General features: G+C 37.6%; 1 protein-coding gene across 4 annotated transcripts in view; it reads right to left on the reverse strand.

Moving 5' to 3' along the window:
- Nucleotides 1–321: 321 nt before the first annotated feature.
- Nucleotides 322–21709, reverse strand: part of pspc1 (paraspeckle component 1) — a 31760-nt gene continuing 10372 nt past the window's right edge. Inside the window, exons 5-9 of one of the 4 annotated variants that reach the window (XM_059551767.1) lie at nucleotides 20024–20108; nucleotides 10437–10542; nucleotides 6226–6283; nucleotides 5567–5679; nucleotides 322–1841 (exon numbers count right to left, since the gene is read on the reverse strand). In XM_059551767.1, the coding sequence (XP_059407750.1) occupies nucleotides 1629–1841; nucleotides 5567–5679; nucleotides 6226–6283; nucleotides 10437–10542; nucleotides 20024–20108 (575 nt within the window). In that variant the 3' untranslated portion in view covers nucleotides 322–1628. Of the gene's footprint in view, nucleotides 1842–3503; nucleotides 3614–5566; nucleotides 5698–6225; nucleotides 6284–10436; nucleotides 10543–20023; nucleotides 20109–21709 lie in introns of those variants that run through there. The other 3 variants (XM_059551766.1, XM_059551769.1, XM_059551768.1) reach the window with 3 other exon arrangements.

A 21709-nucleotide genomic window follows, 5' to 3' on the forward strand; every position in this document is an offset into this window, starting at 1 on the left:
CGACCCACACGAACCCCGCAGCACGACGAGGACACCAGATTCCCTGTTTATTTTGGACACCCTTCCCCTTTGGCCACCTTTATCCCGGTTTATTTGGGTTTCTGTTAATAAAAGCCTCTCCGAGGCCTGACGCCACGCCCACTGTGTCTGTCTTGTGCTCCTCCCGTCACAATATATAAACAACCCAACACAATGTGGGAATTCTGACTCAAGTTGATGGTGGGAAGGAACCCTAACTCCACCGGGTGAGTGAGAAACCAGACTCAAGTCTGACAACCTGTTCTCATTTAGCCTAAGCAAATGAACACAATGTGATACCGATCAAGGTACAACACACTGTAATTTATTTAATTTAGAATGGGCGGTTTACAAAATCAACAACATATAAAAGCACTCACATTACAAAGTATTACGTGAAACATGACACTCAAAAACAAATGTGCCATAGAATGGCTGCATTTATAAAATGAATATGAAAATGTATAAAACATTTTCTAAGTAAAATTCAAAGTAAAAAATATTTAAAATAATTAAGGATTGCCTCCCCACCAACACAATGTAAAAAATAAAGTTATTTTTTATTTTTATGGCAAGGCCAGTTTATTTATATAGCACATTTCATTCACAATGTTAATTCAAAGTGATTTACATAAAGATGCATCAAAATAATCATAAAACAATCACAACAACAAAGAAAAATATTAAAATGAGGATTTAAAAAAAAATGATTTAAAACGCACTTATGTCCACATAAAAAAATGCTTGTCATTTTATTCATGAGATTATACCTGTGAGGTCTGGATGAGAGTCTCCAAGAACACATCAACACTCTGGAAAGAGATGTTCAAAGACTATGTTTGCCAAATTGAAAATCTCTCCTGCTCAGGAAAGGTGATAGTTCTGGGAGTTTGGAAACAATAACACTGCAGCAACGACAAGCATTTGCCCCCCCACAAACAAACTTTCTCTTCCAGGAACATCTGCATGTTTCATATTATCAGGGACCTCTGCACCAACTTCAGAACGTTCACCTTCATGGTACCTTCATCTGCGTGTTCCACACTACAAAGAACTTCTCTGTGCTCCAGAATATCAGCATTACCCAGTTCTTTGTGTTTAAGACCATTTAAGCAGAATCCAACTACTTCTTCCCAGTGCAACACTGCCCGGCACAATTAGTGGAAGACACTGCTGCCATCAGACTCATGCATTGATCAAGTGAAGTAAAGTTACTCAATAGTGACAACTGGGAAATTTATTTCAAATCTTTGACTCAAACACTAATGCAGTTATATTAAAACATTTTTATTCAATTACTGACATTCTACAGAAAGCAGAAAAAAAATGAAGATCTTAAAAAAAAAACTAAAAAAGGAATCCACTACCGTAGTTGTAAGTAATCTACAAATGGCTTAGGATATTTTTACACACAAGCTGATTCAATGACATTTAATAATTTATGACAGTGTTTCACATTAACACAGGGCCAGACTCATGCAATTTCTGTCCATGTTGGACATAAATGCTGCTTAAGAAAAAAACAATGAGAAAGAGAATATATCAGTAATCATTAGTGGATCTGCTTCAATCTGAACATTTGGAAACACAATTATCAGTGAAAAGAAATATTAGTATCTACGCCGTTTGTTATTAGGCCCATCAAAGTTTCCCCCTACTGGACTTCCCCTGGCAAAGCCACTCTGGCCAAGCACAGCAGGAACAGGACCTGGGCCAGCCACCATGGGTGAGTGCTGCTGCTGCTGAGGAGAGTCAACACCAGACTGCCCAGCCACAGAGGAACCCATCTGAAGAGGCGATCCCTCAGAAAAACGATCATTATGCTGAATTTTATATTGATCATATAATATTTTAGTTGTTGCAGAAACAGCCCAAAAAAAGTCATTTATTTTCCCACGAAGTTCAGTGGATGTGAAAGATAAGCAGTAGAGTCCAGGAACACCCAAAAGAGGAAAAAACAAAAAGAAGGAATTATTTAGTTAGTACAGAAAGCATGCAAAATCTTAATGACAACAAGAGTAAAAAAATATGCACAAAGTACACTCAAAGCAATAAAAAAGGTTTGTTAAATTTTACTTCTTAAATTTTATTATAAAGATGGCTTAAGTGGGTGTCCTAACAACTCCTGCTATATGGTAATTCTTTGCCCCACTGGTCAACTGTGGTATTGCTCGTCAACTGCACGGTTTACTAATTAGGGCTTCAAAATACCACCTAACTTGCACTTACTTCAAAATTTTTCTGTTTTGTATTCTGTTGCTCTGGGGGTTCTTTATGCTGTAACATTTAGGTTGTGTTGTGCACGTCACATGACATTAAATATTGGACCATTTTTTATTAATACGAGTACCAGTATATGAGCAGAGTATATAAATTTATCCCTGTGCACCCTCTCCCAAGTGGACAATGTCCGTCTTTTTAAATGTTGGTTTAGCACTGATGACAATAAGATAACTGACAATGTTCCTGTGGCTCAGTGGTAGAGCACTGCGTTAGCAGCGCAAAAAAGTTGTGGGTTCAATTCCCATGGACACACATATTATTAACCTAACCCTGAATGCACTGTAAGTTGCTTTAGATAAAAGTGTCTGTTAAATACAATAAGACCTACTACTATACTAAATAAAAGGCTAGATGCTATGGCAATCTGATTAAGCACATTGGTAGGATAATTTAACAGGCTCCTAGTCTCTTTAAGCTCACTAGTAGCATTGAGTGAGTGTGTTCACGATGCTGCTGACGTGTTTTCTGGCGTGCCCAATAACAAAGATAACATTATGTAACATAACATATGTCATTAGCATCGTACGTCAACTGTCACAGCAGTCATGCTTACAACTGACCCGGAAAAGAAGACAATGCTGAATAAAGTCATAATTTTTGGACCAAAATGTATTTTCAATGCTTCAAAAAATTCTAACGGACCCTATGATATCACATAGACTACTTTGAAGATGTTTTTATTACCTTTATATACTATACAGTGTATGTATACTGTACATACATTTTCAATGGAGGATCAGAAAGCTCTCGGACTAAATCTAAAATATCTTAAACTGTGTTTTGAAGATGAACTGAGGTCTTACAGGTTTGGAACAAAATGAGGGTGAGTCATTAATGACATCCTTTTCATTTTTGGCTGAACTAACCCTTTAACATGTTCCTATGATAGTCATTAAGCTTTAGTAGTGAAACTCAGTTTAAATGGGCCTAACCCTAACCCTAAGATCAAACTCCACTCCAAAGGCAGATGATCTCTTTAACAGAAAACCCTTTTCAAGAACTACCTCGAACAGCTTGTTTAGACTACAGCATGCTTCTTCTGGATATTGTGAGGTCACAAAGTCACTCATTTAAATAATCTCTGCCCAGTGCTCCTAAACATTATAACCGCATTGTTTTTTACACCTGTAGGGCCAGGCTTTGGGCCAATTTTCATATCATAGCTCACACTGGCCAGGGATCGGGGCTTATTTAAGCTTCTCCTTTTTATATTTTAGACATTCATCAGTTAAGGTGCTGGAAAAGATGCTCTGTGTTTAGTGTCCCCGCCAGCAGCAGCAGCCAGCGTGCCTTCAGCGCAGATGGAAGAGTTCTAGAAGAAAGGAGGACTGAAATTAAAACTACAGCTGTCTCGACTATAGATTTTTCTAGTTCAAGTAAGCCATTATTCAACTGATCGCACATTTATATTAATTTAATTACTTAAATATATACTAAACCGTTAGGAGCCTTTTAATAAATTGTCTAGCTAGCCTATTCCAGCCTCAAGCACAAGCATAAAGCTTGCTGCAAAGCATCAGCAGAAGTGTTAATGACTTTCTATAGATAAAGCTTTCAATAGATATTTTTCTTTTTTTTATGTCTATGAGGCAAGTAGCATATATGTTGAGTTTCAGTTCATTTTTGTGATGCGCTCCACTGTTAACGGACACAGAGACAGCAGAAAGTGCATTCCTGTTTGCTTTATTTAACTAAAAGCACAATATTTTGTTGATCATGTGAGTGTACATTAATAAAATTAGACTTTACAGTCTGAATTAAAAGAGCGCTTTAGCTTCCACACTCTGCACAAACACTTGGATATGCACCTAACAGCACACAATTATCTGAGCTAAATGTTTAAACTAACATTGTATTATGCTTGAAGTGTTTATCGATGGATTTTATAGTGTTGGTTAGAGAAGGCTAAATGGATCAAATGTGTTAGTCACCGTGGGCCACTTGTTCTTCACTTTAAAAAACAAAAAATTGTTTAAAGTTTTTTCTAAATTACCTTAAAGTGGAAGTAAAGCAATCAGTCAAATTTACATTTTGTAAAGTGATATCCATTTTATTAAAAAAAAAATATATAAACTCGATCAATGTTACCATTTTAAAGAAAAAAGGATGTTTTGTTGGAGCTGTTGGAGCATGTGTGCCGCCATCTTGCAGTAACACCGCGTTGTTCCACTGGCCAGTTAAGTAACATAAGCATTTCTTCACTTTTTGAGAACACGCTTGTTTAAATGGAGGAAGACAAACTTGAAAAGACTGTTGGGCCCATAATAAGTGCACATGCTTAGTCGAGGACACCGAGCATTACTGCCGTTACAGGTGGAAGAAGTCATGAACCTGATCTGGTTCAGGGTGAAGAGCGGGTCAGAAACAAAACATGTTTTACGTGGATACTCATCAAAACAGCCATTAACATAATATGCTGAGCATTTGCTCAAGCAGACTAGAAAGACCACTCAATTTGGTACTCAAGTAGAGTCCGAGCAGAGCGCTTTTTGCATGTGTGTGTGTGTGTGTGTGTGTAGAGAAACAATCTGTCACAGCACGCGAGTACTGTATTGAAATCTCTTTTGTGCTGAGGCACATTTGAATGGCTTAAAACGCTTTAATGTTTAAACTGACAAGGCTTAAAACACATTAGAATGATAAAGCAGCACCAGCCAGATCATTTAGGTGATTAGGTAAACTGCATTCTCATAACTGCAGGTAAATTCGCAGGAGAACATAAAATATGTTACATACCACTATTGGGAAACAAGCCAGTGTAATGCAAATATGTCTGAAAGGTCTGACATAACATGCTGCATGAACGCTACTGTATGAAGCATTGTTTGTTTACATAACCTTGCACCTTGCATTATGAAAACAATGTTTGGGATACAATGATCAAAAGGTGATAATGATATAGATAATGTATATGTTGAATAAACATCCAAGTAACAGTTAAAATTTAAAAGTTTCAAAAGCATTCAATAGTAAAGATAGGCTTATATTACTCTACGGGCCAGCGGCGCAAACCAAGCGCATGACGTCACACGCAATGGTACTGCAATAAAACACCCTTTAAAAAAAACTAAGTGTTTGTTATATATTTTTTATTTAAAGTGGAAATCAATTTACTAGATAATGTAAACTTGACCGACTGCTCCACTTAAAAAAAAACAATTTTCGTAATTTTTATCATCTCCTTGAAGATCTTAAGTCCGATAAGAAAAGAAATGGCTGAACAACAAACTGTACAATAAGAAGATGCCAAACATCAATACATTACCATCACTCCATTATCTGGAATTAGGGGAGTCCCCATATTTGATGATCCATCAGGCCCCATGGCTCCGACTCGCCCTGCTAAGCCCATTTGTGAAGGGTTTCCACTAACCGCAGCTACAGGGTTAAATGAATCTATGTAAGACAAAGTACATCCAACATACACTGAGAGGGATAATTCACTGAAAGGGTTAAAGAAACTATAGTGCATTGCAATATGATGTCATGTGTAAATGTGTCGTTTTCATCCAAATCATCAAAAAAGGGAATACTGTACTTCACTACAATTTACACACTATGAAAAAGAATGAATAAAAGATGAATAAAATTATTAAAAAAATAGAATAGAAAAATGTATGAAACTTGGCAAACTTGGAAATCTATGTTAAACAGGCAGCAAGTGTGATGATGTTTGTACTCATGCATCAAAATATTACATGATTGCATCCTAAACTCAATGACAGAAAAACACACACACTGGGGTACCTTTACTTAACATGTATTTTAATTATTCAATTAAGTTTAAAGAGAATAAGATTTTTTTTTCAGATTAACTAAAAAGATTGCAAAGCTACACTTTTAAATGCACATGAAAGTGATGCACTGCCCCAAATGACATCAAATAAAAGACATACTGCCTGTGGAGTCTCAGTATGATCATACCTCCCATAGTAATGCCTCCACGGGTTCCCATTTCATTCATTCTCATATCCTGTTCTCTCTGAAAGTGAAGGAGGCATTTTAATTGTTAGAAGTCTCAGTCCACACAGAAATAGAAACTTAAAAAATATGCCCAATTGAGAACACAAGTACACAAAGTACAAGGCTATCATGTACAAATAAGCAAGGATTTAGAGCAAGATAGCAGTATAAAACAACAGCTAGAAGTCTTTGTGGACTCAGGACGGACTATTCATGCAAAACATTGTAATAAGTATACATAATTATGAAACTGTTATACAGTTGAATTTGTTTATACCATAGTCCAGTGTTTCCCACAGACTTGCACTCTATTTGTAGCGGAATATATATATGTGTGTATATATATATATATGTGTATATGTGTATATGTGTGTATATATATATATATATATATATATGTATTTATGTATGTATACACACAGTACAGACCAAACGTTTGGAAACATTACTATTTTTTATGTTTTTGAAAGAAGTTTCTTCTGCTCATCAAGCCTGCATTTATTTGATCAAAAATACAGAAAAAACAGTAATATTGTGAAATATTATTACAACTTAAAATAATGGTTCTCTATTTGAATATACTTTAAAAAAATAATTTATTCCTGTGATGCAAAGCTGAATTTTCAGCATCATTCCTCCAGCTTTCAGTGTCACATGTAACATCAGTTGATCACATGATCATTTAGAAATCATTCTAATATTCTGATTTATTATGAGTGTTGGAAACAATTCTGCTGTCTCATATATTTGATAAATAAAAGGTTAAAAAGAACTGAATTTATTCAAAATAAAAATAGAAATTCTAATAATATATATTCTAATAATATATTTTCTTTACTATCACTTTTTATCAATTTAACACATCCTTGCTGAATAAAAGTATTGATTTTATTGAAAAAAAAAGAAAAAAAAATTACTGACCCCAAATTACTGACCAGTAGTGTATATTGTTATTACAAAATATTTATATTTTAAAAACATAGCTTTTTTTTTTTTATTCATCAAAGTATCCTAAAAAAGTATCACATGTTCTTCATGTATCACAATATTAAGCAGCAGAACTGTTTCCAACTTTGATAATGAATCATCATATTAGAATGATTTCTAAAGGATCATGTGATAATGATCCTAAAAATTCAGCTTTGCATCACAGAAATAAATGATCATTTAAAGTATAATACATTTTTTCTGTATTTTTTATCAAATAAATGCAGGCTTGATGAGCAGAAGAAACTTCTTTCAAAAACATTAAAAATAGTAATGTTTCCAAACTTTTGGTCTGTACTGTATATATATATATATATATATATATATATATGCCAATTCATTCTCTACCAAGAGATAAAAGTTTCCATGGTAACGGCTGTACACAAAGAAGCGCTTTATCAGACATTACATGCGATATTCTCTTGGTCGGCGTAACGTCACAAATCATGTGACCTGCATAGCAACAAGTTGCCGCCGTGTTTGAAGGGTAAAACAAACCGAAGGCAATCAAGGCAAAGCCCGAGGAAAATCAAAAAAGGTATCTATTCACAGAAGTTTTGTTGTGGATTATGTCAGTTATGGATACTAACGGACTACTTTGTATTAATGATGAATGATATCTGTGTATGCGAATGTATGTCGGTGGTGAGAAGTGAAGTGAATGTAATAAAACACTCATGTAAAGCGCTTTGTGACTAACGTTAGATGTATGTGAAAGGCGCTAGCAGCTATACAAATACAGATCTTCTTTCTTCTATTACAGAATGTCTTATCAATATATAGAAAGTCTACTTGTGCCTGCATTGACCAGGTACCACAGAAAGCTGTCGCTTGTAGGTTTAACGTTACAATCTTGTCCCTATCGACATCCAGCTGAGTCCTGGGAGAACAACCCAAAGGCATGGCCCAGGCTCGAGTATCCAGACATATACAATTATCTCATCAATTCCCCTGGTATGAACACCATGTGTACATACCATGTGTCCTACACTTGCAGTCATATTTAAATAGGAGGAGCAAACGTAATGGTAATCGGATGTAGGCCGCCATAGTTTTGTGCTGTGTGCTGTAACACCTCGTCCAATCGCCTGGAGCCATTTCTCTCTCCTTTCTGGCTCAGTTGCCTTGCTAGGTATCATATAAAATGAGAGGTCACTCCTCTTTACGCTGTTGTTTGTGCAACTAACAACACAACAGTTTTTAGGCATGATTCTCGGCAGTTTTGCGCTTGTTTGTCTTCCGCTTCGTGTTGCTTAATGGCGAGCGCTTGTTTGTTTTACCCTTCGCCGCGGTTGCTATGCGCGCGCAGTGCATTATGGGAGTAAAAGTCCCGGATGTCCGACCTCGAGAATGAAATGAAAATGACATTACATTTTCTGAAGAGGGTCAGTTTCAATGTGGACTGCAATGTGGACTGCCATAACATCAATGAAAAACATTACTGAAGGCTACATTGATATTATGCACTAATAGGCTCTGTGTGTGTGTGTGTGTGTGTGTGTGTGTGTGTGTGTGTGTGTCAGAACCTGCAGTTGCTGTGTGACGCGCGTTCGCTGCGAGCGTATAGTGACGAGCTGGACGCGCTCTGAGAGAAGGCCGTTAAAATCGATTCCCTGTTTTCGTTTTCTAAACTTGTGTTGGTTGGTCCGATCGATTGTGCAGCTTTTGTGACAAGCTTTTTGTGATTGTGACAGCCCTTTGACATGCTTAATCTTTGATAGGCAGACGCGTGATAACAGCTCGACCGTGAGTGAAACCTAAGCGCTTGCTCACGGATGGGAGGGGCGGGTGAAATTCATTTTCGGTTTACGTTTTCGGCTGTTTTTTTTATTTCGGCCCGAAACCGATTTGCATTTCGGCCGAAAATTTTCGGCGACCGAAATTTCGGTGCACCCCTAATTTTACTCATTGCATGAACAAATGCAGAGAACATCTAAAAGCTCATTTGCAGGGTGTAATCCTTCTATAACCCCGTGACAATAGCCTAGATATGTATATATGCATATATAGATTCCCCTATATATGGGGGAAGTCGTGGCCTAATGGTTAGAGAGTCGGACTCCCAATCGAAGGGTTGTGAGTTCGAGTCTCGGGCCGGCAGGAATTGTAGGTGGGGGGTAGTATACAGTTCTCTCTCCACTCTCAATACCCCGACTGAGGAGCCGTTGAGCAAGGCATCAAACCCCCAACTGCTCCCTGGGCGCCGCAGCATAAATGATGCCCACTGCTCGGTGTGTATTTTCACAGTGTGTGTGTGTTCACGGTGTGTGTGTGCACTTTGGATGGGTTAAAAGCAGATCACGAATCCCGAGTATGGGTCACCATGCTTGGCTGGATGTCACTTTCACTTATACACAATAATCATCACACAATAATGATAAAAAATATATAATTTCTTTCTCCATTAATTTGTTGCGTCTTCCAACATGCCTAATAAACTCTTTTAGTCCCGGTGTCCTCACATGAAGACATGTATGAAATCAACGTCCTGTTTCGTAACAAAGTCATATTTTGATTTGAAACCCCATAACATTTTCCTGAGATGTTGATTTATACACAGTTTAAAAATTTGTCAGATTTAAATTATAATGACAAAATATTATCATATTTCTATCACACCCATTCATTCTACGATTTTGCTTCAAGGCAGTACATCAAGGCCATATCACATCAAATCTGAATTAAATGGTGAGTGCAGTCAGAGAAACTTGCCCTGATTATAAACATAGCAATAATTTAACAAACTTAAATAACAGATAATTTTAATGCTACTAATGTGAAGTATACAACAATAAATGGTTCTGCAACAAAGAACAGCTGGCTGTACCTGAGATATCAGAAATATGTGGGCCAAAGAGACCATGATGAAAACGCTGTCCTTGATCGGTCTTGTTTTTATATATTATGTCATAAATATCCAAAAATAGAAAACAATCAGCAGCTTGGTTTCGATATAAGGTGTTTTTGCACTAACAAACATTTTTTCTGAATAGTTCTAAATATTATTACAGTATGTAAAAAAAAAAAGATTTTTACAAAGTACAATGATCGCTTATATGTAAAAAAAAGATCATGGAAAATGTGATCTCACTTCATAAACCCACAGTCATAGTCTGGAACCCTGCTAAAAGAAATCTTTAAAAGGTCATCTTTAAGAGAATGTGAAGCATGTTCCCTGTACTCACACTCTCCATGAAACTGGGCTTGAATCCATCTGGTTGGCGTCTCGTGTCAAGCTGCTCTCTATGACGCATCATATCCTCCTCACGTCTACGTCTCTCTTCCTCATGCCTAAGCAAATATTCAAAAACTCTAATTTAGTTACACTGCACATGCTGAGAATCCAGTCATGGTTATACAGGTGCACCTCAAATTAGAATGTCGTCAAAAAGTTAATAATAATAAATAAATTCAATGCACACAGACTGAAGTAGTTAAAGTCTTTGGTTATTTTAATTGTGATGATTTTGGCTCACATTTTACAAAAATCCACGAATTCACCATCTCAACAAATTAGAATACTTCATAAGACCAATAAAAAAATTTTTTTAGTGAATTGTTGGCCTTCTGGAAAGTATGTTCATTTACTGTACATGTACTCAATACTTGGTAGGGGCTCCTTTTACTTTAATTACTGCCTCAATTTGGAGTGGCATGGAGGAGATCAGTTTGTGGCACTGCTGATGTGGAATGAAAGCCCAGGTTTCTTTGACAGTGGCCTTGAGCTCATTTGCATTGTTTGGTCTCTTGTTTCTCATCTTCCTCTTGACAATAGCCCACAGATTCTCTCTGGAGCTCAGGTCTGGTGAGTTTGCTGGCCAGTCAAGCACACCAACACCTTGGTCATTTAACCAACTTTTGGTGCTTTTGGCAGTGTTTGCAGGTGCCAAATCCTGCTGGAAAATGAAGTCAGCATCTTCAAAAAGCTGGTCAGCAGAAGGAGGCATGAAGTGCTCCAGAATTTATTGGTAAGCGGGTACAGTGAATTTGGTTTTCAAAAAACACAATGGACCAACACCAGCAGATCACATTGCACCCCAAATCATCACAGACTGTGGAAACTTAACACTGGACTTTTTATTATTAGTCTGTTTCTCTCTTATTCCGAGGTCACCGCAGACACCAGATCCAGTCTGTGTCCAGATCAGAGGGTCACTGCAGTCACCCGGATCCAGTACGTATCCAGACCAGATGGTGGATCAGCACCTAGAAAGGACGTCTACATCCCTGAAAGACAGCGGAGACCAGGACAACTAGAGCCCCAGATACAGATCCCCTGTAAAGACCTTGTCTCAGAGGAGCACCAGGACAACTAGAGCCCCAGATACAGATCCCCTGTAAAGACCTTGTCTCAGAGGAGCACCAGGACAAGACCACAGGAAACAGATGATTCTTCTGCACAATCTGACTTTGCTGCAGTCTGGAATTGAACTACTGGTTTCGTCTGGTCAGAGGAGAACTGGCCCCCAACTGAGCCTGGTTTCTCCCAAGGTTTTTTCTCCATTCTGTCACCGATGGAGTTTCGGTTCCTTGCCGCTGTCGCCTCTGGCTTGCTTAGTTGGGGTCACTTCATCTACAGTGATATCGTTGACTTGATTGCAAATAAATGCACAGACACTATTTAACTGAACAGAGATGACATAACTGAATCCAATGATGAACTGCCTTTAACTATCATTTTGCATTATTGACACACTGTTTTCCTAATGAATGTTGTTCAGTTGCCCTGACGCATTGTATTTAGTTTAAAGCGCTATATAAATAAAGGTGACTTGACTTGACTTGGACTTCAAGCAACTTGGGCTATTAGCTTCTCCACCCTTCCTCCAGACTCTAGGACCTTGGTTTCCAAATGAAATAAAAAAAACTTGCTCTCATCTGAAAAGAGAAATTTGGACCACTGGTCAACAGTCCAGTTCTTCTTCTCCTTAGCCCAGGTAAGACGTGTGGTGGAAAAATTCATTGAACATTGCTTCTGTATGCCTATATATGCATGTGTTTTCTTTGAATTGCTGTGTGGGTTCACAAGGGCGACACCTGGGGGGGAAACAGATGTCTGAGAATGACCTGAGAGGGTTTAAATTTTGCCACGCCAGACGCCTCTGACGTTGTCTGTGGTTCAGGAGTGGCTTAACAAGAGGAATACAACTGTAGCCAAATTCATTGACACGTCTGTGTTTGGTGGCTCTAGATGCCTTGACCCCAGCCTAAGTCCATTCCTTGTGAAGTTCACTCAAATTCTTGAATCGATTTTGCTTGACAATCCTCATAAGGCTACGGTTCTCTCGGTTGGTTGTGTATCTTTTTTTTCCCACACTTTTTCCTTCCACTCAACTCTCTGTTAACATGCTTGGCTACAGCACAATGTGAACAGCCAGCTTCTTCGTCAATGAATGTTTGTGGGTCACCCTCCTTGTGAAGGGTGTCAATGATTGTTTTCTGGACAACTGTCAGATCAGCAGTCTTCAAAATGATTGTGTAGACCAGTGAACCAAACTGAGATACCATTCTGAAGGCTCAGGAAACCTTTGCAGGTGTTTTAAGTTGATTAACTGATTGACATTTCACCATATTCTAATTTGTTGACATAGTGAATTGGTGGTTTTTTGTTAAATCTGAGCCAAAATAAATCACAATTAAAAGAAACAAAGACTTAGCAGGTGACTGTGTCATTGTATCGGTTTGAACCACTTGACCACTGTGTACATTAGGGATGTGCACCGATAGTCGAACACTCGAATATTCGTTCTGCTCTAATTATTCGATAAATAAAAATGATATTCGAATTTCGCAAAAAAACAAAACAAAAAAAAGTTCACAATAAAACCTAATTTGGTCACTTTCTGTGATTCTCCACGGCATATTTGAAGATGTATGCAAGAAAAAAATTAATGAATGAATAAGGGGCCGTTCACATAAAAAAACGCTAGGCGCGCCGCTTTCTCCTCCTTTCCAAAGCGCTCGGGCAGAAGCGCTCCCTGAGGCATCTGCCGTTGCTAGGCAACAATGACGCGCTATCTCCATGAAGACGCAGAAATTTCAGCAAAGGATAAATGGATTTGCAGCACAAAAAAATCGCTTTCAGTAGCTCTGCTACTAAATTTATTTCAAAATGGCAATCCATATACAGCTATAATCAGCAGTTCCTTCATCTTGGCTGAGCTTTCAACGTTGTTATGGGAAACGATGAAGCTGAATGTTTAGTTCTTGTCACATGACCCTCGGTGCACTTGTTTGAGATGTTTTTAACTCGATGCAGTGCGGACGCACCTGAAAAAATCGCGACTGCGTCGCTTCCATTATGAGCGCGCACCTACATTGGAAATAACGAACTTGAGCACGCAAAAGACGCGATATGTGAACGGCCCCTAAGAACTGCGGTCTTCTACAGTACTTCAGATATGCCGTGGAGAATCACAGAAAGTGACCGAATTAAAGAACATTGTTGCGGCATCTCTCAAGCAACAAATAAACACCGCTAACTTGGAGAATGCAGTGAAAACTCCTCTTCTCGCGTCTGCCCTAGACCCTCGGCACATCTCAGGTTTCTTGATGAAAACATGAGAGAAGTAAGAAAAACCTTTTTTGAACATTATCAGAACATTATTTTCCTTGATGCGAGTGGTGCGGATGCAGCCGCCGTCACCAACGATAAAGCTGATGCAATGCCCACTGGTCGGAAAAGGCTGAGCCAGTTCTTCAGCGATGATTACAGAGAGACCAGCCGAGACGAGTGGGAACAGTTCTTGCTGGAGCCATGTATTCCTCCAGATGAGGATCCCATTCAGTGGTGAAACGAAAACACGAAGCACTTCACAAAACTTATTCGCTTAGCACAGCGTTATTTGTGAGTCCCGCCAACGTCTGTGCCGTCAGAGCACGTTTTCTCCGTGTCCGGCCTTATTGTTAACAGACTAAGGAGCCGACTTTCCCCCGATCATGTTTACATGCCCGTGTTTCTTAACAAGAACATGTAAAACAATAGAGGAAAAAAAAGCAAAAAAGATTTGCTGACAGTTTAAAAGTTTCAAAGTTAAGTGTAGCCTACGTTATACAATAGCCTAATTGCTGCAGGCTATATATATATATATATATATATATATATATATATATATATATATATATATATATATATATATATATTAAAAGCTAAATGTTTTCATTTCGGTTCATTCTGGTAAAAAAAATATCTCCAGGTTCCATATGCAGTGCAGCCCTTCACCATGACATACAGCACGAGCAGCAATCCACTTTGGCATATTTTTGCTCATTATGATTTTTTTCGCATCGATACTGAAACACGTGTGAACTACTCCTATTAAAAAGCCTATTTTACCTCATGAATAAGAGTTTAGCTTCAAAATTGGCAACATCACAAATAAGTAAACGTTTGGATTAGTCCCGAATGAGAGAGCTTAACCTTATGTTTCGCTTTAAATTATTTTTTATTAATTTGTTTTTGTTTATAAGCCTATATTATTATATACTGCAATTATTATATTATTATATACTTCTATTTAGCCATTAGAATGACATTTTAATTCTTGTTCTGTTCTGATAAATTTGTTAAATTTAAGTGAAGGGATCAAAAAATATCCTGTTGGTACATTAGGCCTGCCGTTATTATTTCTGAAAAAAAAAACAACATGCAGCAAACGAAAATAGGCGATTAATCAGTTAAAATTTGTTATTGTGGGTTAACAAATTTACATTACATTACTTAGGAATATAGTTTGGGCCTAATCTAAACTATGTTACTAACTATTTACAAGTTTTGTGTATGTTCATATCAAAATATAGGCCTATTGTTAGTTTTGGGAGACATTATATTTTGTAGACTTTGTGATTTACAATGCACAAACCAGAAGCAACAATATCTGCAGAGAAGGGTTGGCCATTCTCAAAACATAAAATATCAATTTTGTTTCAATTTTCATTTTTTTTTTGTGTTTCAGAGGAAAAATCAGTGTTAAGGCATCTCTCCATTACAGATCCCTCTGAAAGAAGAATTGATCCAAGCGCCTATAAATTGCTTAAAAAACTTTAACAGAGATGTCTAGAGGGTATTTAATAGGTCTGCACCCACATAAGATTTTTCTAGTTACTAGTCGTTCATTTGTCATTATTCAACTAATGGCAGGTCTATATTAAAGGTCCCGTTCTTCGTGATCCCATGTTTTAAACTTTCGTTAGTGTGTAATGTTGTTGTTAGAGTATAAATATTATCTGTAAAATTATAAAGCTCAAAGTTCAATGCCAAGCGAGATATTTTATTTAAAAGTTCGCCTACAAAAAACGACCAGTTTGGACTACATCCCTCTACTTCCTGCAGTAATGACGTCCCTAAAACAGTTTTTTGACTAACCTCCGCCCACAGGAATACACAAAAAAGGGGGCGTGGTCTTGTTGCGCTCCGACGGAGAAGAGGAAGAGCTGCGTTTGTGTTTGGCGCCATGTCGTCGAAAAGCTGTTATTTTCATCTCAGAGTCCAATCATCTTTGTTTGGGCTTCCCAGGGACGCTGTACTTGGAGATTAATGGTTACAATTTATGTTTAGCTCGGTTCCCGAAAATTATAATCCACATGTAAAACTATGTGCAGCATATTTTGCTGAGGACAGCTTGCTGAGGACAACTTCCTCAATCTCAATCAGTTTAATGCCGGATTCACACAAAGATTATTCCTGAAAGATGGAGCAGTTCCCTCTTTGTCTGGAGAAGGCGTTGTTTATGGACCACAACCGGTAAGTGTATTTTATTATTTAAGTTGGTGCGTTTAACAGTTTCTGTAACTTATTACACAAAGGGCAACGCTGTTTAGCTTTGTTAACTAGATGTTAGGGCTGTGCAAAAAAAAATCAAATGCGATTTTCATGCGCATCTCGTCAGTAAAACGCTCCTGTGATTATAAGTACATCTCCAGCACATGCTCCTGCACACTTGTATTTCCAGGAGGGCAGCGTGCGCTCAGCTGCTGTCGAATCACAACACAGGAACCGCTGGCACAATCAGAACTAGTCACATATTTCTGAAGGAGGGACTTCATAGAACAAGGAAGTCATCAGCCCGTTCTTATGACAGTGGAAACAGCGGTATACAGATAGGTGAATTGTGTGAAAAATACTGTGTTTTTTTTTACACGCGAAACATGAACACATGTTATATTGCACACTGTAAACACAATCAAATATCCATAAAGCACGAAAAACGGGACCTTTAAGATTTACATATAATCCATAATGAGCCTTAATATATTCCATGCTCAAGCACATGCATTAAGTTTGTCACAAAGCACTTGCAGAACTAGCCCAATAATTGTGAAAAAGGAGACATTTTAATTATTTATTATTAAACAAATGTTTTCTTGTCGGCTGCAAGATGAATTTCACATTGCTGGCTCTCTCCACATGGACGCGACTTTAGAGAGAAATGCAACCTTCACAGATTACATGATGCTTTTGTGTTTTGAATTGATTCGTTTAAAAGTAGACGTTTCAAGCATTCTGTAGATATATTTCCCATGTATGTGAAACACCCCAATTTTAAGTTATTTCATTATCAGGAAAAAATTCACGTGATCGAGTGGGCGCCTCCCTGTCATGCATGCGCATTAATAATTTTCACCCAAACACTTGAATATGGATAATAATTAGGGCTGCAACTAACGATTATTTTGATAATCGATTAATCTGTCGATTATTTTTACGATTAATCGGTTTATGTACTTATATTTTAGTTTTTTTCAATTTTTTCCCCAAGTAAATTATTAATAAATGGTCTTTATCCTTCAGCGTAGATTTTTAAGAGATTGTAAACATTTTGCACTGTCATATCCTCATCAAAAATATACCTGGAGTTGTTTTATTGTGTTAGTAATCCTTTGTCAAACTCTTCTGCAATCAGAACACTGACCCATACTCTAGCAAATTTCACAAGGAGATTTCAAATAATGTTTTCACCATGGCAGTCCTTAGAGCTCCTAAAGTAGTTTAACATCCCGAACAAAGCTTATTAAGGAATCTTTCAGAACATATTTTCACGAAGAATAAGGATAAAACAGAATAAAATTGCAGTGCATTGCATTTTATTATTTACTTGGAAACAGCTTTATAGCTTTTGCTGTGAAATTGTAGACAATCCTTCGAATAAAGTGCCAATGGCATGAAACCTGAATGGAACTCACAATTGAAAGTAAAATCCATCAGAAGGTTGTGCAGAAAAAAAAAAATTGGACACACAAAAAACCTGCTGTGTGAAAAAGAGCAGTGAATACTTAGAAACAAAAGTCAATTTCAAATATCTTTAAACATTTACCTCTCTCATTCAGTCATAATTAGGCTGCACGACTGAATTTTGAACTGGTAAACGACAAACTGATCACAGAACATGTTTGTAAAGCTTTAAATGTTAACTGTTAAAAAGCAATGTTATCAGCTTTTACGACTAAACATTTGCAAACAACATTGTACTGGAGAATCTGCACAAATGAAAGTCTTAGGGCCGTTCACAAATCGCGCCTAAAAACGCGTGGAAAACGCTAGGCGCGCCGCTTTCTCCTTCTTTCCAAAGCGCTCGCGCAGAAGCGCCCCTGAGGCGTCTGCCTTTGCTAAGCAAACATGACGTGCTCTCTCCTTGAAGATGCGGAAATTTCAACAAAGGATAAATGGATTTGCAGCTCAAAATATCGCTTGCAGTAGCTCTGCTACTAAATTTATTTCAAAACGGAAATCCATATACAACTATGATCAGCTGTTCCTTTCATCTTGACTGAGCTTTTAACGTTGTTACAGGGAAGGATGAAGCCGATTGGTTAGTTCTTGTCACATGACCCGCGATGCGCTTGCTGCATTCTGAAAAGTTGAAATGTTTTTAACTCGATGCGGTGCGGTGTTGGAAATAACGAACTTGAGCGCGCAAAAGACGCGATATGTGAACGTCCCCTTTTTTGAAGGCTCAAAGTATAGTACTCCCACATCACGCTGAATGCTGCAGAGACGCTGTTCGGGAAGCACGTGACATAAAACGAGGCCAGCTATTGGCTATTCGCTACTTCTCCTGCTGTACTGGCTGAGTAAAACCTCCGGTGGCTCATTACTGCCACACTTTGGTCACCGCAGATTTGAAATATGCAAGAAATGAGCCGCTTACGGCAAATAAAAGTTATTTTTGCAACGAATCGATGACTAAATTAGTTGACAACTATTTTAATAATCGATTTTAATCGATTAAATCGATTCGTTGTTTCAGCTCTAATAATAATAATAATTCACATTTTTCATATGCATTTCAAAGTAAATATTTTTTTTTACATGCAATTACCCAAAATAAAACCAAACAAGATTTGTAATGAAGATAAAATATGTAGACAAATAAGAATAGATGCTGCACCAAATCTTGCACTCTGATATATGAGGCTGCAATTTATTTTTTTTACTTTACTCAAATTATAAAGAAAGCAAGTAAAGAAACTCCCTTTAAAATCACTAAGGCTGTCAATGAATGAAGCTTTTTTTTTACATCGTGTGTATTTTGTTGATTATAATAAGAGAACTGGAGTTTAAACGTGAGGACGTATTAATCCATTCATTCTTTAGAGTTTCAATGATTTAGCTAAATATTGCATGTTTAATTTATTCGTTTCGTGTTTTAATTAGACCTAAATAATGGGAGCGAAATTATACAGTGCCTCACGTTTTACTAAAATAAGGAAAATAATTTATAAAACACCCAAGCCTGGCTCACTAAAATAGGCTACCGCTTTTAATACGCCGGTGCAAAGTAAAGCAATGTGTCTTTTGAATAATATAACGCATAACTCATATTAAATAATTAATACTGCACACCTATAAAATGTGTCAAATCTAAAATATGTTGTAGATAAAATATAAGCAGCACAGGATCATAGGCTTGACATTTATCTTGCTTGAATTAATTCTAAAAAACGCACATAACTTTATAAGGACTAAACTTTCATCTGTGAATATTAAATATTTTAACTAGCCTACAGTGTCTTTCCTTCATTTTCTCCGACTGTAGCTGTCAAATGTAACAAATCGGTGAAGCAAAGCTGACGACTATTTGTGTAAATGTGCTTTGATGCGCTTGTTTGATAACTTGTGGTTAAAGCCGCACTCAGCGGTCAAAAGCTGCAAATGCACTTTACAGACACAGCAGCGGCGGTACGTGCGGCGGTAGAAACTACATTTTGGTTGGCAACCTACTGTACTTTATCTCTGATTTAGAACGAGCAGAAATCTGCGAGAAATATAACGTCCCAAAGACAAAAGAAATCATAAAAAAGCTGGCAGCGCTGTGTCAAATGCAATAGCTGTGCACAAAGTGTTTGCGTCTCAGCTCCAGGTTCAGGCTTATTTATTTGTTAATGACTAGTCAACATCAACTCGACTTTCTTATGACATAAAAGTCAACTTTAAAAAAATCTTAAGTCATTCAACCCTTATTAGCTATATGATAACACAGTCAAGCCAAAGGCTAATGATATTAATAATCACTCTGTGTCTGAGGTTGTTGTGTAAATTCATAAAATGCAGTAGATTCTGATACGTGGACTTGATTACTCAATCACACCAGCTCCAACTAGCTGCTCTACTTTCACTCAGGCAGCAGATGATCTGCATATTCTGCACACCCACAGAAAACCAGACAGTGCATGAGCGTTTCATTAAATAACATTTGGAATTTAAAACATTCTATATAAAATGTTTAGCATAGCCTACACAAATACATGTTTTCTCTTTCAGACAAAAGCACACCTCATCTCAATCTGCTTGCGTTTCTGCAGCTCCTGATTCCTGAGCTCCTCTAAGCGCCGCAGCTCCTCTTGACGTCTCATGAGATCTGTTGGTATAAATCCACAAATGTTTACTGTGACAAAGTGAAGAACATCAGTACGGTTACGTGAAGCAGGGAAATTATTTGCAGCCTTGTGGTATATGACACTCATGTGGGCCTGGCGATAAAATGGTATCGATAGTTCACCATCATCGATAACGATAGAACATTTTTTCGATATATTGCACGATAGTCTGATGCTTTTTTTTCCATTTAAAGGCATGTGTTATGAGTGACAAGCAGACAGTCAAGAAGACAGCCAACACAACAAACAAACATATGCTGAAATGAGTGCCAGCGAGGATACTGGAAATCAAAAACAGGAATATTAGTCGAATTTAAAATAAAAATTTGCATTTGAATGCAAAAACGGTGTAGAGCGTATTTAAATTATAAGGAGCCTTATAAGTGGCGCACGAGTTGCGGTGATGATAGACAGGGGCGGACTGGCTTTTCCCGGTGGCCAATATTTTTTTTTTAAATGACGGAAATCATATGAGTGTTTTGCCCTTGCTCCCTGTTGATCTACTCCATTGCGTATCTTAAAAAACATGCCCCCTTTCACAGAGAGAGAGAGAGATTTATCCGGTACAGCGAATACTTGCAGAGACTACTATTTTGAGATAATTGTGTGTGTGTTCATTCAAAATTTATGATGCACGAAAGATTAATTAATTCTGTGTACGCGCATTGTCTGAAATGCTGCTCTCAGCGCGTGCTTTGAATAAGTGCGCGCAAGCTCCGAACGCGCGCAAATTGTTTAAAATGCTTGAATCAGCAAGATTTAGAAACAAGTTCAAACGATCAACTACGATCTGTTTCACCCCTTCAAGCGAGAGAACAACGCGAATCAACAAGTTAGGAATTTAACATCACTATTCAAGATAGCCCATCGGGCAGGGCGGGGATATATTTTGGAGTCCTACTGGAAAACACAATAGCCCCGGGATGTCGGGCAGGCGATTTTACGAGCCCTGCACCTCAGATCTATCCAGTTTGTGAACCATTGGTTTCCACACTTGTTTCGTTCAACAAAATAATTGATTATTTTAAAAGATTGACTCAAAAGAATCATCTGTTCACGAATTGGTTCATGAACTTGTATTACCAAGTCAAAAATAATCTATTATTGAACATCTTGAATAAATAAAGACTTCAAGTTCATCTGTAAAGCACATAAAGCTATCGTTTGACTTTGTAAACGTGCATGATTCATATGGATCTGTTAACTGAATGCAAAGTGTGAGTTCTAGGAGATGTTTTGTGTCGTGATGAGCCTTTTTGAGACACATAACTATGACTATTGCACTCGCATCTCACAAGAGATGAACAGAAAGTAGGTCTGTGCAATTAATCGCATCCGACTGTCATGCGCATCTCTACAGTAAAGCTGGTCCCATGATCACCTGCTTTCAGATTGAGCTACATTCGCTACACAGAGTCATAGTTCACTGACAATTAGGCAATATCGCATTCATAATCGCAAATGAATCGCATCTGATTTCGAACGCAATATCGCCTAGCTAGAGCAAGTGATTGAGATTTATAGGTGCTGGTCATATAATTCACTAATTCCATTCAAAAAGTGAAACTTGTATATTATATTA

The sequence above is a fragment of the Carassius carassius genome, chromosome 6 (assembly GCF_963082965.1).
Source record: "Carassius carassius chromosome 6, fCarCar2.1, whole genome shotgun sequence".
In the NCBI taxonomy this organism is placed as follows: domain Eukaryota; kingdom Metazoa; phylum Chordata; class Actinopteri; order Cypriniformes; family Cyprinidae; genus Carassius; species Carassius carassius.